Below are 12,401 nucleotides of genomic sequence, written 5' to 3'. Positions count from 1 at the left end.
CACATGGGAAGAGACTGCCAGGGGGCCAGAGGAAAAAGATTCAAGGATGTTCTCAAATCCTCCTTGGAAAAAATTCCCAACATCCCCACTGACTCCTGGGAATCTCTGGCCCCCGCCTGCTCAGAGTGCAGAAGGAAAATTGGGGATGGTCCTCAGTCTCTCGAGGCCACGTGTCAGGAGTACACAGTGGCCCCATGTAAAAGGCTGGAGGAACACACCAACCTACAAACCACCCGGTCACTGTCCCATCAGGCATGACCTGCCCCATCTGCGCAAAAGTCTAGTTCCTGCATTGGCCTCGTCAGTCACTCCGGAACCCACAGAACCAGAGTAAAGACATGTCATCCTTGATCTTCAGGGACTGCTGAAGAAAGAGAAGACATTTTAAAGGATAGAGAAGTTTGTGGGGGACAAGAGTTAGTTGGAGCCCCAAAGGGTGCCATGAACCAGATTGCTTGAAGAGCTTCATCATTGCTTTTCCTGCTCACAATTGCAGCTGGAGAACAACGTGCTTGCAAGGATCTTGGATCAGCGGAAAAAATCCGGAGAAGTGTGAGGTGGTACACTTTGGAAGGACAAACTCCAAGGCGGAGTACAAAGTTAATGGCAGGATTCTGGGCAGTGTGGAGGAGCAGAGGGATCTGGGGGTTCATATCCACAGATCACTGAAAGTTGCCTCGCAGGTGGATAGTGTAGTTAAGAAAGCTTATGGGATGTTAGCTTTCATAAGACGTGGGATCGAGTTTAAGAGCCGCGAGGTAATGATGCAGCTCTACAAAACTCTGGTTAGACCACACTTGGAGTACTGTGTCCAGTTCTGGTCACCTCATTATAGGAAGGATGTGGAAGCGTTGGAGAAGGTGCAGAGGAGATTTACCAGGATGCTGCCTGGATTAGAGAGTATGCATTATGAGGAGAGACTAAGGGAGCTAGGGCTTTACTCATTGGAGAGAAGGAGGATGAGAGGAGACATGATAAGAGGTGTACAAAATATTAAGAGGAATAGATAGAGTGGACAGCCAGCGCCTCTTTCCCAGGGCACCAATGCTCAATACAAGAGGACATGGCTTTAAAGTAATGGGCGGGAAGTTCAAGGGAGATATCAGAGGGAGGTTTTTTACCCAGAGAGTGGTTGGGGCATGGAATGCGCTGCCTGGGGTGGTGGTGGAGGCAGGTACATTGGTCAAATTCAAGTGATTTCTAGATAAGCATATGGAGGAATTTAAGATAGAGGGATATGTGGGAGGAAGGGGTTAGATAGTCTTAGGTGTGGTTTGAAGGGCGGCACAACATGGTGGGCCGAAGGGCCTGTATTGTGCTGTATTGTTCTATGGTTCTATGATCCTATGAAACCTACAGTGGGAACTGAACAAAATCCCCGTGGCAGCTGTCAGTGAGATGAATGTGATCTCTGTCGCTTCACTACTGACTACAAACTCCCAGACATCGGGTACAACGTGTCCTTGTTTGGACAGAATCCGAGTATCCCACAAATTTCAACTATTCAGCATAACGGAGAATTTTTACTCAAAACCATCGATGGGCGAGGTTTGTATGTAGAGCACACCTTGGAAAGGTCTACAATAGACAAGTCACTTCACGTTGAAGGAACTGAGCTCATCACGCTGGGATTCAGTCAATCATTCAGGAATGTGATGAAAGGTGCATTCAAAATGGATTGTATATTTCCCTGATGGGTTGCAATTACTAATTTGGAAACTGGAGATCGTCGGTGTTAGTATCTCTGAGGGACACCTTGTACAATGTTCAAACTGGGGGAAAGACTAATTTTTCTTTTCAACACAAGACATCAGTCGGAACTGAGGCAGTTCCTTACAGATATAACGAGGAGAGTGGGATCTTGCTTACCAGTGGTCCTGGGGCACCAGGAGGACCCTGGAATGAAACAGACAGGTTTCAACTTAAAGCAGGTTTAAAGGGAAATGGAACCCACATAACACTTGCACCAAGTAAAATGTATCTGTACTCACGGGAGGTCCGGGATGTCCTTGAGGCCCTTCAGGTCCCTGCCAATGAATGAAAACACCTTCAGTTATTGCCCTGTTGGGTAACACGTCCCTTTTTTTTGATTCTAGTCTGGAAGCTCAGGCTAGAAGCAGACCATTTGGCGGGTCATTTCCATGTTTCCCCTGCGACCGGTCTCCCTCCATCCCCCCAGCTTTGTATTCTTTTCTCACTTGTGAATTTCTGAGGTCCCGGTGGGATTTGCAGCTGTCTTGCAATTACCATCAGCAGAGAGCAAAAGGTAGACTTGCATTTCTATAGCGCCTTCTGAGTCCCATTACATAAAGCAAATCTTGGTTAAGGGTTGGTGGTGCCAGATTTTATGGACTGTTGGATTAACTTTTATAAGTGCGATAACACACTTTTAATTTACTTTTATTAGATGTTACACAGCAGAATGATAAATCCAAGTGACCCTGTAAGTCTAAAGTGAGTGTGGGAACCAGGGCCCTGGGGAGAGAGAGGGAGGGTGGGAACTGGGGCTCCAGTGTGTCAGACAGAGGGCAGGATCAGCACCTGGTGAGCCACATCCCGAACCATTGGGATTTCTGATTAGTCGGACAGTGCACTATTGGAGCTTCACATCACATCCCGGAGGGATTTACAAGCTGTGAAGTACTTTGGAAGTGGAGACCCCATTGTAAAGTGCACAGGCAGTTTCAGGAAGGCAGGATCCCACACACAGCAAGGTAATACTAGGCACATGGTCTGTCGTTTAGTGACACTGGGTGAGGAATAAATATCAGTTGCAACACAGAGAGGTCCTTAAAAATTAAGTTGCGGGAACTTTTATATCCATCGGGAAGGCTTGTTTTGCCATATTTTTCTGAAGGCAGCATATTCAACAGTGTGACCCTCCCTCAGTACCCCAATCCCACAGTGTGACCCTCCCTCAGTACCGCCCCTCCCACAGTGTGATGCTCCCTCAGTACCGCCCCCCCCCCCCCCCCATCACAGCGTAGTGGACAGCGAGGAAGGCTAAAGCTTTCAGTGTGATCTTGACCAGCTGGGAAAATGAGCTGAGAAGTGACTGAGAATTTAATGCAGACAAGTGTGAGGTGATGCACTTTGGGAGGACAAACCAGGGTAAGACTTGCACAGTGAATGGTAGAGCTCTGAGGTGTGCGGTAGAACAGAGGGACCTGGGAATACAGATCCACAGTTCCTTGAAAGTGGCGTCAAAGGTAGATAGGGTCATAAAGAGCTTTGACCTTCATGAATCAGGGCACTGAGTACTGGAGTTGGATGTTGTATTGAAGTTGTACAAGATTTTGGTGAGGCCGAATTTGGAGTATTGTGTGCAGTTCTGGTCACCAACCTACGGAAAGATATCAATAAACTTGAAAGAGTACAGAGAAAATTTATAATGACGTTGCAGGAACTTGAGGACCTGAGTTACAGGGAAAGGTTGAATAGGTTAGAACTTTATTCCCTGGAGCGCAGGAGAATGAGGGGAGTTCTTATAGAGGTATACAAAATTATGAGGGGTATAGATCGGGTGAATGCATGCAGGCTTTTTCCCCTCAGGTTGGGTGAGACTAGAACTAGAGGACATAGGTTTAAGGTGAAAGGTGTAATATTTAAGGGGAATCTGAGGGGGAACTTCTTCACTCAGAGGGTGGTGCGAGTGTGGAACGAGCTGCCAGCGGAAGTGGTGGATGAGGGTTCAATTGTAATATTTAAGAGAGGTTTGCATAGGTCCATGGATGGGAGGGGTTTGGAGGGATATGGCCCGGGTGCAGGTAGATGAGACTAGGCAGAAGATCAGGTCGGCATGGACTAGATGGGTGACACTCCCTGAGTACCGCCCCTCCCACAGTGTGACCTTCCTTTAGTACCCCCCTTTCCACAGTGCGACACTCCCTCAGTACTGCCTGTGGTCAGTCCCACAATGTCAGTAACTGCCTTCCAGACTGCTGTCAGTCCTCAGTGAACTACCACTGTGTGCCTGTGTTTACTTTGAAGATGTCCATGCAGCAGCTTTCATCTCACCAGCATTTGCTTTATTGTCGGCACAGATGCCTGTTGTGTGATTGAAGGGATCCACTTGCCGTGGTTCACTGGATGCTTTGCAAATTGCAATTTACACAACAGCACGAACAAAGCGTTCTTGGCACACACAAAACTGTTGTTTCTGGCTCAGTCTCTGGGATTAAATCCAACCCAACTGTTGCACAATTTGTAACACATTATCCCTTCTCAAAAATCATTGCTATATCATCACTCTGTGGAAAAAGATTACCCCTCAGGTCCCCTTTAAAACCCCTTCCTCTCACCTTAAACCTATGCCCTCTTGTTTTTGACACCTCTTCTCTGGGAAAAGTGATGCTTCATAGAAAACAACCCAAGTTTGTTCAACCTCTCCTTATCGCTCATGTCATCTAATCCAGGCAGCATCCTGGTGAAACTCTTCTGCACCCTTTCCACATCCTTCCTGTAATGGGTCGACCAGAACTGCAAGCACTCCAAGTGTGGCCTAACTAAAGTTTTATACAGCTACGATATGACTTCCCGACTTTTATACTTAAGGAATTATGATCAGTGTTCCCAAAATGCTCCCCCACTGAAACCTCTATCACTGGCCAAGCTCATTCCCCAGTACAAGGTCTAGTGCGGCCTCTTCCCGAGTTGTATTATCTACATATTTCTTGAAGAAACGCCCCTGGATGCGCCAAACAAATTCTGCCCCTTTCTCAGCCCCTGGCACTAAGGAAGTCCCATCAACACAGGGGAAGTTAAAATTACCCACGACAACAACCCTCTTGTTTTTACACTGGGCCAGACGCCCAACCATTGGGACTTCTGTACAATGGGATAGAGGGTGATTGAAGTTTACTCCTCGACTCCCTCATCCCGAATCAATCTGGTATCAATTTATCATTTTATCTTGAATACTGCCACTCTTGCATTCCCCTAATAGACTTTGACTACGAGTTTCATATAATTTTTAGCCTTTAAAGGACATATTGTTTTAGTCTCTGTAACCTGCTCCACATTTGGACATCTAATGAGTTCTTTCTTTCCCGAGCAAAGATTCGTCCTGTGATCACTGCACTTCTTTTGAAGTATTTGAAATGTCTCATCTGCTTTTTGTCATCTATTCCAAGTGTGGTTCATAACATTCTCAGCATGTACTCTGGTAAACCAGCCTTGAAACATCACGACCCAGAGCAGCCTCTGCTTGTTAAACACTCCTGCAGGTGCAGAATAACATGGTGCACCTCAGAGAGGCTGGACAGAGACACAAGGGAGAATGCTGCGGGAGATGGAGAGTGGGGGCAGGCTGGTGTGGAGCAGAAATGTGAACTATGTCCAAAACTAGACAGCAGAGATTTAGGAAAAGGGGTAGGAAGTTTCGAGGAAGTTCAAAGAGGAACTTTTTCCCTCCAGAGGGGGGTTGGAATCTGGAATGCACTGCCTGAAGGGGAGTGGAGGCAGAGACCCTCACAACATTGAACAAGTATTTGGACCAGCACTTGAGTACGGACCAAGTGCTGGGACATGGGTACAAAGGTCAGCATGGACATGGTGGGCTGAAGGGCCTGTTTCTGTGTTGTGGGACTCTATGGTAACCACTTGGGGCATAGACCAATAATTAGGGGACACAGATTTAATTGGTGGAGGATTTAGGGGGAAGTCCATGAAAAAAATTCACCCAATGGGAGTTGAAAGCAGAATCCTTTGCCACGTTTACCAAGTAGCAAGATGAACACTTGATAAGTTGTGGTCTATGGGGCTGTGGATTGGGAGATGGGACACAGACCGTGCATCTTTCCTCAAGGAATTTTGTCCAATGTGTACCCCTTCCTCAATGTCACAAAATCTCCAGATTATCATTAGCATGTCCCTGTCGACCCTCACCAATTTTTATCAATGCACCATAGAAAGCATCCTATCCGGATGCATCACAGCTTGGTATGGCAACTGCTTGCCCGTGACCACAAGAAACTGCAGAGAGTTGTGGACACAGCTCAGCACATCACGGAAACCAGCCTCCCCTCCACAGACTCTGTCTACACTTCTCGCTGCCTCGATAAAGCAGCCAACATAATCAAAGACCCCACCCACCCCGGACATTCTCTCTTCTCCCCCCTACCATCAGGTAGAAGATACAAAATCCTGAAAGCACGTACCACCAGGCTCAAGGAGAGCTTCTAAGACTACTTAGAAGACTATTGTACAGTCCCCTGGTACGATAAAGTGGAGTCTTGACCTCACAATCTACCTCATTATGGCCTTGCACCTTATTGTCTGCCTGCACTGCACTTTCTCTGTAGCTGTGACACTTTATTCTGCATTCTGTATTGTTTTTACCCTGTACTACCTCAATGCACTGTGTAATGAATTGACCTGTATGATCAGTTTGTAAGACGAGTTTTTCACTGTACCTTGGTACAAGTGACAATAATAAACCAATACCAATTCCGTCATTTGTTGCACTTGGGAACTCTCTGCACACAACTCAGCTGCCACATTTCCTTCTATGCATCTGTGGCTGCACTTCAGAAAGTACCTCACTGGCTGGAAAGTCCTGTCGGATGTCCAGTGCTTGTGAGAAGTGTTCTGGGAATCTGGTTATTTATTTCTTATTTTGGAGATTTTAAGAGGACTGCCATTTCTGCTGCGTCATCAGGAGTTACTTGTGTATTCATGTAGTGATGTGAATTCTTTCACCAGAGTGCCACTTTCACTTAATTCTTGATGACCTTTTACATTTCGAGTCATGGAGTCTCACCGCACGGAAACAGGCCATTCGGCCCAACTCATCCATGCCGACTGTGTTGCCGAGTGAGCTAGTCCCATCTGCCCGTGTTTGGCCCACAGCCCTCTAAACCTTTATAAAAGCAACTGCTCCAATTCCAGCTACTAATACACGCCTGACTTTAGCCCCCACTGGTGACTGTGCCTTCAGCTGTTTGGGCCCAGGCTCTGCAATCCCCTCTCCAAGTCTCTCTCCTCCACTAGGATGACGTTAAACCCTCCTTTTCTGAGCAGGATTCTGGTCACCTGTATCACTATTTCTTCATGTGACTCAGCATCAGTGCTTGAGTCGCACAGTGGCTCAGCCAACAGCTCCAGGGACCCAGGTTCAATCCCAATCTCTGGTGCTGTCTGTGTGGAGTTTGCACATTCTCCCTGTGACTGCATAGGTTTCCACCGGGTGCTCCGGTTTCCTCCCACATTCCAAATTCATGCGGGTCGGTAGGTTAATTGGCCGCTGTAAATTGCCCCCAGTGTGTGGGTGAGGGGTAGAATCTGGGGGGAGTTGATGGGAATGTGGGGAGAATGAAATGGGATCAGTGTAGTGTTGGTGTAAATGGGTGGGTGATGATCAGCAGGGACTTGATGGGCCGAAGGGCCTGTTTATGCGCTGTGTGACTCCAATACTTCTGTCTCTCATCCTGTAATGTAAGTTGGTAAATTGGTTTATTATTGTCACATGTACCAAGATACAGTGAAAAATTTGTCTCGCATACCTTTCATACAGATCATTTCATTCCAACGGTACGTTTTCTGATACTGCAGGTGTATTTGCTGTGGTCAGGATTGCGCATTGAGTATTTTTTAATATTACGGGACAATTAGAAATATTACTTCCCAATGTCTTCACAGAATGGTCAGCAGCATTAATTAATGCCACGCTGGGGTTGCCTTGACTGTCAACCGTGTCCTAGGACCAGGCGGGTCACTGGTTGGAGTCCAGAGGTGTGCAGAGTTTACTGATACCTGTCAGTGTGGAGGGGTTCTCAATCCTCAAAGACAGACAAAGAGTCCCCAGCGATTAACAACTCATCTCCAGAACAGGGCTCCACCAAACCCCAACAGAAATATCACTGGGAAGATCTTAGAACCTGGGTCATAGACCATTGCATCAGGAGGTTTGGACAACCTACCTACAATGATTTAGACTCCACAACAGCACCGGTGGTCAGGACTGAACCTGGGTTTCTGGAGCTGTGAGGCAGAAGCTGTATCAGTCACAGCCTTACAGTTTCCCACAGCTATCGATAGACTCTCTCGCCCACAGTGGTCCCTCTACAGAGGCTGCAGCGCGTTTATTGTCAGCTCAGCCTTTGAGCAACTCGATCTATTATAATATTTACACATTGCCAGAAATATGTAGCTGCTGCACATTCGGTGTGAGATTTAATTAAAGCTTTTACCAGTTCACCTCTGTTTCCTTTTACTCCTTTTGGACCCTTTGGAAAAAAAAATAGAAAAATAACACGTGAATTGAAAAATCATTCTAATTGGAGGTGCAGTACGAGAGATAGGAGATAGAACATAGAACACAGCACAGGAACAGGCCCTTCGGCCCACAATGTCTGTGCCGACCATGATGCCAAAGTAAATTAAACCTATCTGCCTGCACATGATCCATATCCCCCCATTCTCTGCATATTCGTGTGTCTGTCTTAAACGCCTCTATCGTATCTGCCTCCACCACCTCCCCGGGCAGCCCATTCCAGGCACCCACCACTCCCTGTGTGAAAACTTGCCCCGTACATCTCCTTTAAACTTTCACCCTCTCACCTTAAACCTATACCCTCTAGTATTTGACATTTCCACTATGGGAAAAAGACCCTGACTGTCTATCTATGCCTCTCATAATTCTATTAGGTCTCCTCTCAGCCTCCAATGCTCCAGAGAAAACAATCCAAGTTTGTCCAACCTCTCCTTATAGCTGGTACTCTCTGATCCAGGCAGCAGCCTAGCATAACATCACAGCAACATCATAGTGAAATTTTGTTCCTAAAATGCTCTCTCACTGAAACTTCAATGCCTGACCAGGCTCATTCCCCAGTACAAGGTCAGGTACTCTCCAATCCAGGCGACATCCTGGTGAACCCATTCTGTACCCTCTCCAAAGCTTCCACATCCTATAATGGGGCCACCAGATGCTTGCAGATGTGGAGGGATTCCTGCACTCAGAGGGTTGTGACGTTTTGAACTCTGTCCCTGGGGGCTGTGGGTACTGAAGAGTTGGTGGAGTGGGTGGATATTTAGGCAGGACCGCTCAGACATGGGGTCAGGAGGAAACATGGGAAGTCCATGGGATTAACCCTGAGCTCACCAGAGGGAAGAAGAACATCGAGCATGGTATCTGTTTCTGAGGTCCTTGGGTCACCTTGATTCACACACACACACACACACCCACAGACTCATGCACACACACACACACACACACACACACACACACGTTTCTGTGTGCATGAACAGATACCACCTGCAGGGAGACTGCAGGAGGAAGGGGCGTTGGATTCCATCCACAGTCTCTGGGGTACTAACCAGTGGTACATTGTTTCCCTGGTCACTCTTCATTGGACCACAATCCCACTGACAGTGCTTTAGAAAACTCAGAGAGGCAGAGACAGAGTAGACGGTCAAAGTCTTTTCCCCAGGGTGGAAATGTCAAATACAAGAGGACAGAGGTTTAAGGTTGTTCTTTACTGTCTCACCAGAAGGTGTCAATCAGGAGAGAGATTTAAGTCTGTTGTTAGATCTATACACACACACACAGAGTCTCTCTCACAGTCTCTCTCTCATATCTCACACAATCTCTCTCACACGTACATCGTTTCTTTCTCTCCCACACACACACACAGTTTCTCTCAAACACATTCTCTCTCTCACACACACTCACACACACACACACACACACACACACACACACTCACACACACACACACACACACACACACACACACACACACACACACACACACACACACACACACACACACACACACACACACACACACACACACACACAGCCAGCCAGCCAGCCAGCCAGCCAGCCAGCCAGCCAGCCAGCCAGCCAGCCAGCCAGCCAGGTCTTTGGGAAGAGATATGAGTGGGGATGGCAAACGTTGGTTAGCATTGCCACCCCCACTCATGTCTCTGTCCAAAAATTCGCTGGTCTTGTGCCAATGTTATGGGATGTCCTTGGATAACATGCATGCACTGTAAGAGTCCAGTTAACGCAGGGAGTGACTGGGGACAGAAATGCATTGTGCAGGATGCCAGATCTGGCTGACATGCAGAAGACCAGTGGGAAGAGATGCCAAGGGTGCTTCTAACAAAGGAGGCAGATACTCACAGGTGTCCCAGCAGGACCTGTGATCCCAGCTGGTCCAATCGGTCCAGGATTTCCCTGTTCACAATGGAAAAGAAATTGGAATTAATTTCAAAGCCCCAAAAATATTAACATAAAAGCAACAAAAAAACTGCAGATGCTGTAAACACAAACACAGGGACAAAGGTACAAAGTAGGAGAGGCAGGCACGGTAGTGTAGCAGTTAGTGTAACGCTATTACAGCGCCAGCGACCTGGGTTCAATTCCCGCCGCTGTCTGTAAGGAGTTTGGACGTTCTCCCCATGTCTGCGTGGGTTTCCTCCGGGTGCTCCGGTTTCCTCCCACATTCCAAAGACCTACGGGTTAGGAAGTTGTGGGCATGCTATGTTGGCGCCGGAAGCGTGGCGACACTTGCGGGCTGCCCCCAGAACACTCTACGCAAAAGGTGCATTTCATTGTGTGTGTCGATGTACATGTGACTAGTAAAGAGATCTTAATAGGAGCAGGAACCAGCACTTGGGACATCCAGCCTGCACCATCATCAGTAAGTTCACAGCCGGTCTCACTGTAACGTCAGCTCCACATTCCCAGTGTTTCCAGGGACTTTTCACCCACCTGCTGATCAAGGACCAATCTACATCTGCCTTAAAATCGTTCAGAGCCTCTACTTTCACCACCATTTGTCAGAGAGTCGAGTCCCAGAGAGGGGCAGCACAGAAACAGGCCCTTCAGCCCACCGTCTATTCTTACCCTTATACCTCTCTACACTAGCCCCATTTGCCCGTATTAGGAGTGTATTCTATGCCTTGTCCATTTAAGTGTCTGTTTAAATATCTCTTAAACGCAGTGACTGCACCTGATTCCACTGCCTCTTCCGTCAGCGAGTTCCAGATACTAACCCCACTCTGTGTAAAAAGCCTACCCCTCAGATCCCCTTCAAAACTCCTCCCTCCCACCTTAAGCCTCTGCCCTCCTGTTTTTTACACTCTTTTGATTGAGGGACCTCATGCAGCAGATGGGATTAGGGGAGACGGGCAAGAATGTGAACATGGGCGTGGTGGACTGTACGACCCTTCAGTCTCACAGCGAAATCTCCTCCACTGCTTCTAACCTCCAGAGACTGAGGCCCGTCCCTCTCTCACATGTGGGGTTGCCCCAGGAAGCTAGGATGCTGGTGGGGAGCCTGACTTGGTTCAGTGACCGGCATATTCAGATGGACAAGTTTCCCACGGCATCTGGTTAAATAGGAACCTCCGCCGGTCACCCATGGCACAGGGAGGGGTGGACAGGAGGGGTTAGGGTTGCTGGTCACAGAGAGCCAACTGGTCACAGGGAAAATTATTGGGGAAGGCAGTGGGGAGGTCTATCGTCAGGCTGATCATGGGCATGGCACAGTGGCTCAGCGGTAGAACTGCTGCCTCACAGCTCCAGAGACCCGGGTTCAATCCCGACCTCCGGCGCTGTCTGTGTGGAGTTTGCACGTTCTCCCTGTGACTGCATGGGTTTCCCCCGGGCGCTCCGGTTTCCTCCCATGTCCCAAAGACGTGCAGGTCGGTGGGTTAATTGGCCGCTGTAAATTGTCCCCAGTGTGTGGGTGAGGGGTAGAATCTGGAGGGAGTTGGTGGGAATGTGGGGAGAATAAAATGGGATCAGTGTAGGATTGGGGTAAGTGGGTGGTGGATGGTCAGCAAAGACTGGGTGGGCCAAAGGGCCTGTGTCTGTGCTACGAGACACTCTGTTGGATCCTGCTTGGTGTCACTGATGGTGTTGATGCAGGGATACATTCACAGTGTAAAATCCCCAGAGCTGAATGGGTCACAGAGTTGACTTTGTACATAAACTTCAAACGTGCAAAAATACAGTTTACTTACAAATAATCCGGTCGGGCCCTTGGGACCCTGAATCCCTTTATAACCAACATCTCCAATTGGACCCTGTCAAAAACAAAACAGCGTAGGTTCCCAACTGATACACACTTCACCACACCGTTAGTTCCCACTCTGCTAAGCAGCTGTCAGAAGCCACACACAGCTGTTGGCATTTCAGCCGACGGTCTGTGGTTTCCATAAAGTAGTCAGCTCTTCTGTTGTTTGAGGGGAGAAGCTGTGGTCATTGGGATTGGAGGGTCTTTGTCTCCATTGTCACACTGAGCTGTCACCACACTGCCCATTGCAACTACACCCCCTAACCCACCTTACAGCATCACCTGACCTCAAGGCAGAACCAGCCAGACACAACTCTGGACACAGTGTTGGGATCTTCCATGTAAACGAAGCATTGAGAGAGATCAGAGTGATCT

At 48.1% G+C, this 12,401-nt stretch overlaps 1 protein-coding gene across 4 annotated transcripts in view; it reads right to left on the bottom strand.

Moving 5' to 3' along the window:
* Nucleotides 1-12,401, bottom strand: part of LOC127568859 (collagen alpha-1(XXIV) chain) — a 274,610-nt gene that overhangs the window by 16,224 nt on the left and 245,985 nt on the right. For 3 of the 4 annotated variants that reach the window (XM_052013085.1, XM_052013087.1, XM_052013086.1), the window contains 5 exons: nucleotides 11,974-12,036; nucleotides 10,127-10,180; nucleotides 8,190-8,225; nucleotides 1,992-2,027; nucleotides 1,870-1,896 (listed from right to left, as the gene is read on the bottom strand). In XM_052013085.1, coding sequence (XP_051869045.1) covers nucleotides 1,870-1,896; nucleotides 1,992-2,027; nucleotides 8,190-8,225; nucleotides 10,127-10,180; nucleotides 11,974-12,036 — 216 coding nt within the window. The remainder of the gene's footprint in view (nucleotides 1-1,869; nucleotides 1,897-1,991; nucleotides 2,028-8,189; nucleotides 8,226-10,126; nucleotides 10,181-11,973; nucleotides 12,037-12,401) is intronic. The other variant, XR_007956090.1, reaches the window with a different exon arrangement.

The sequence above is a fragment of the Pristis pectinata genome, chromosome 3, assembly GCF_009764475.1.
Source record: "Pristis pectinata isolate sPriPec2 chromosome 3, sPriPec2.1.pri, whole genome shotgun sequence".
Classification (NCBI taxonomy): Eukaryota; Metazoa; Chordata; class Chondrichthyes; order Rhinopristiformes; family Pristidae; genus Pristis; species Pristis pectinata.
This window is presented reverse-complemented; position numbering and strand designations above follow the sequence as displayed.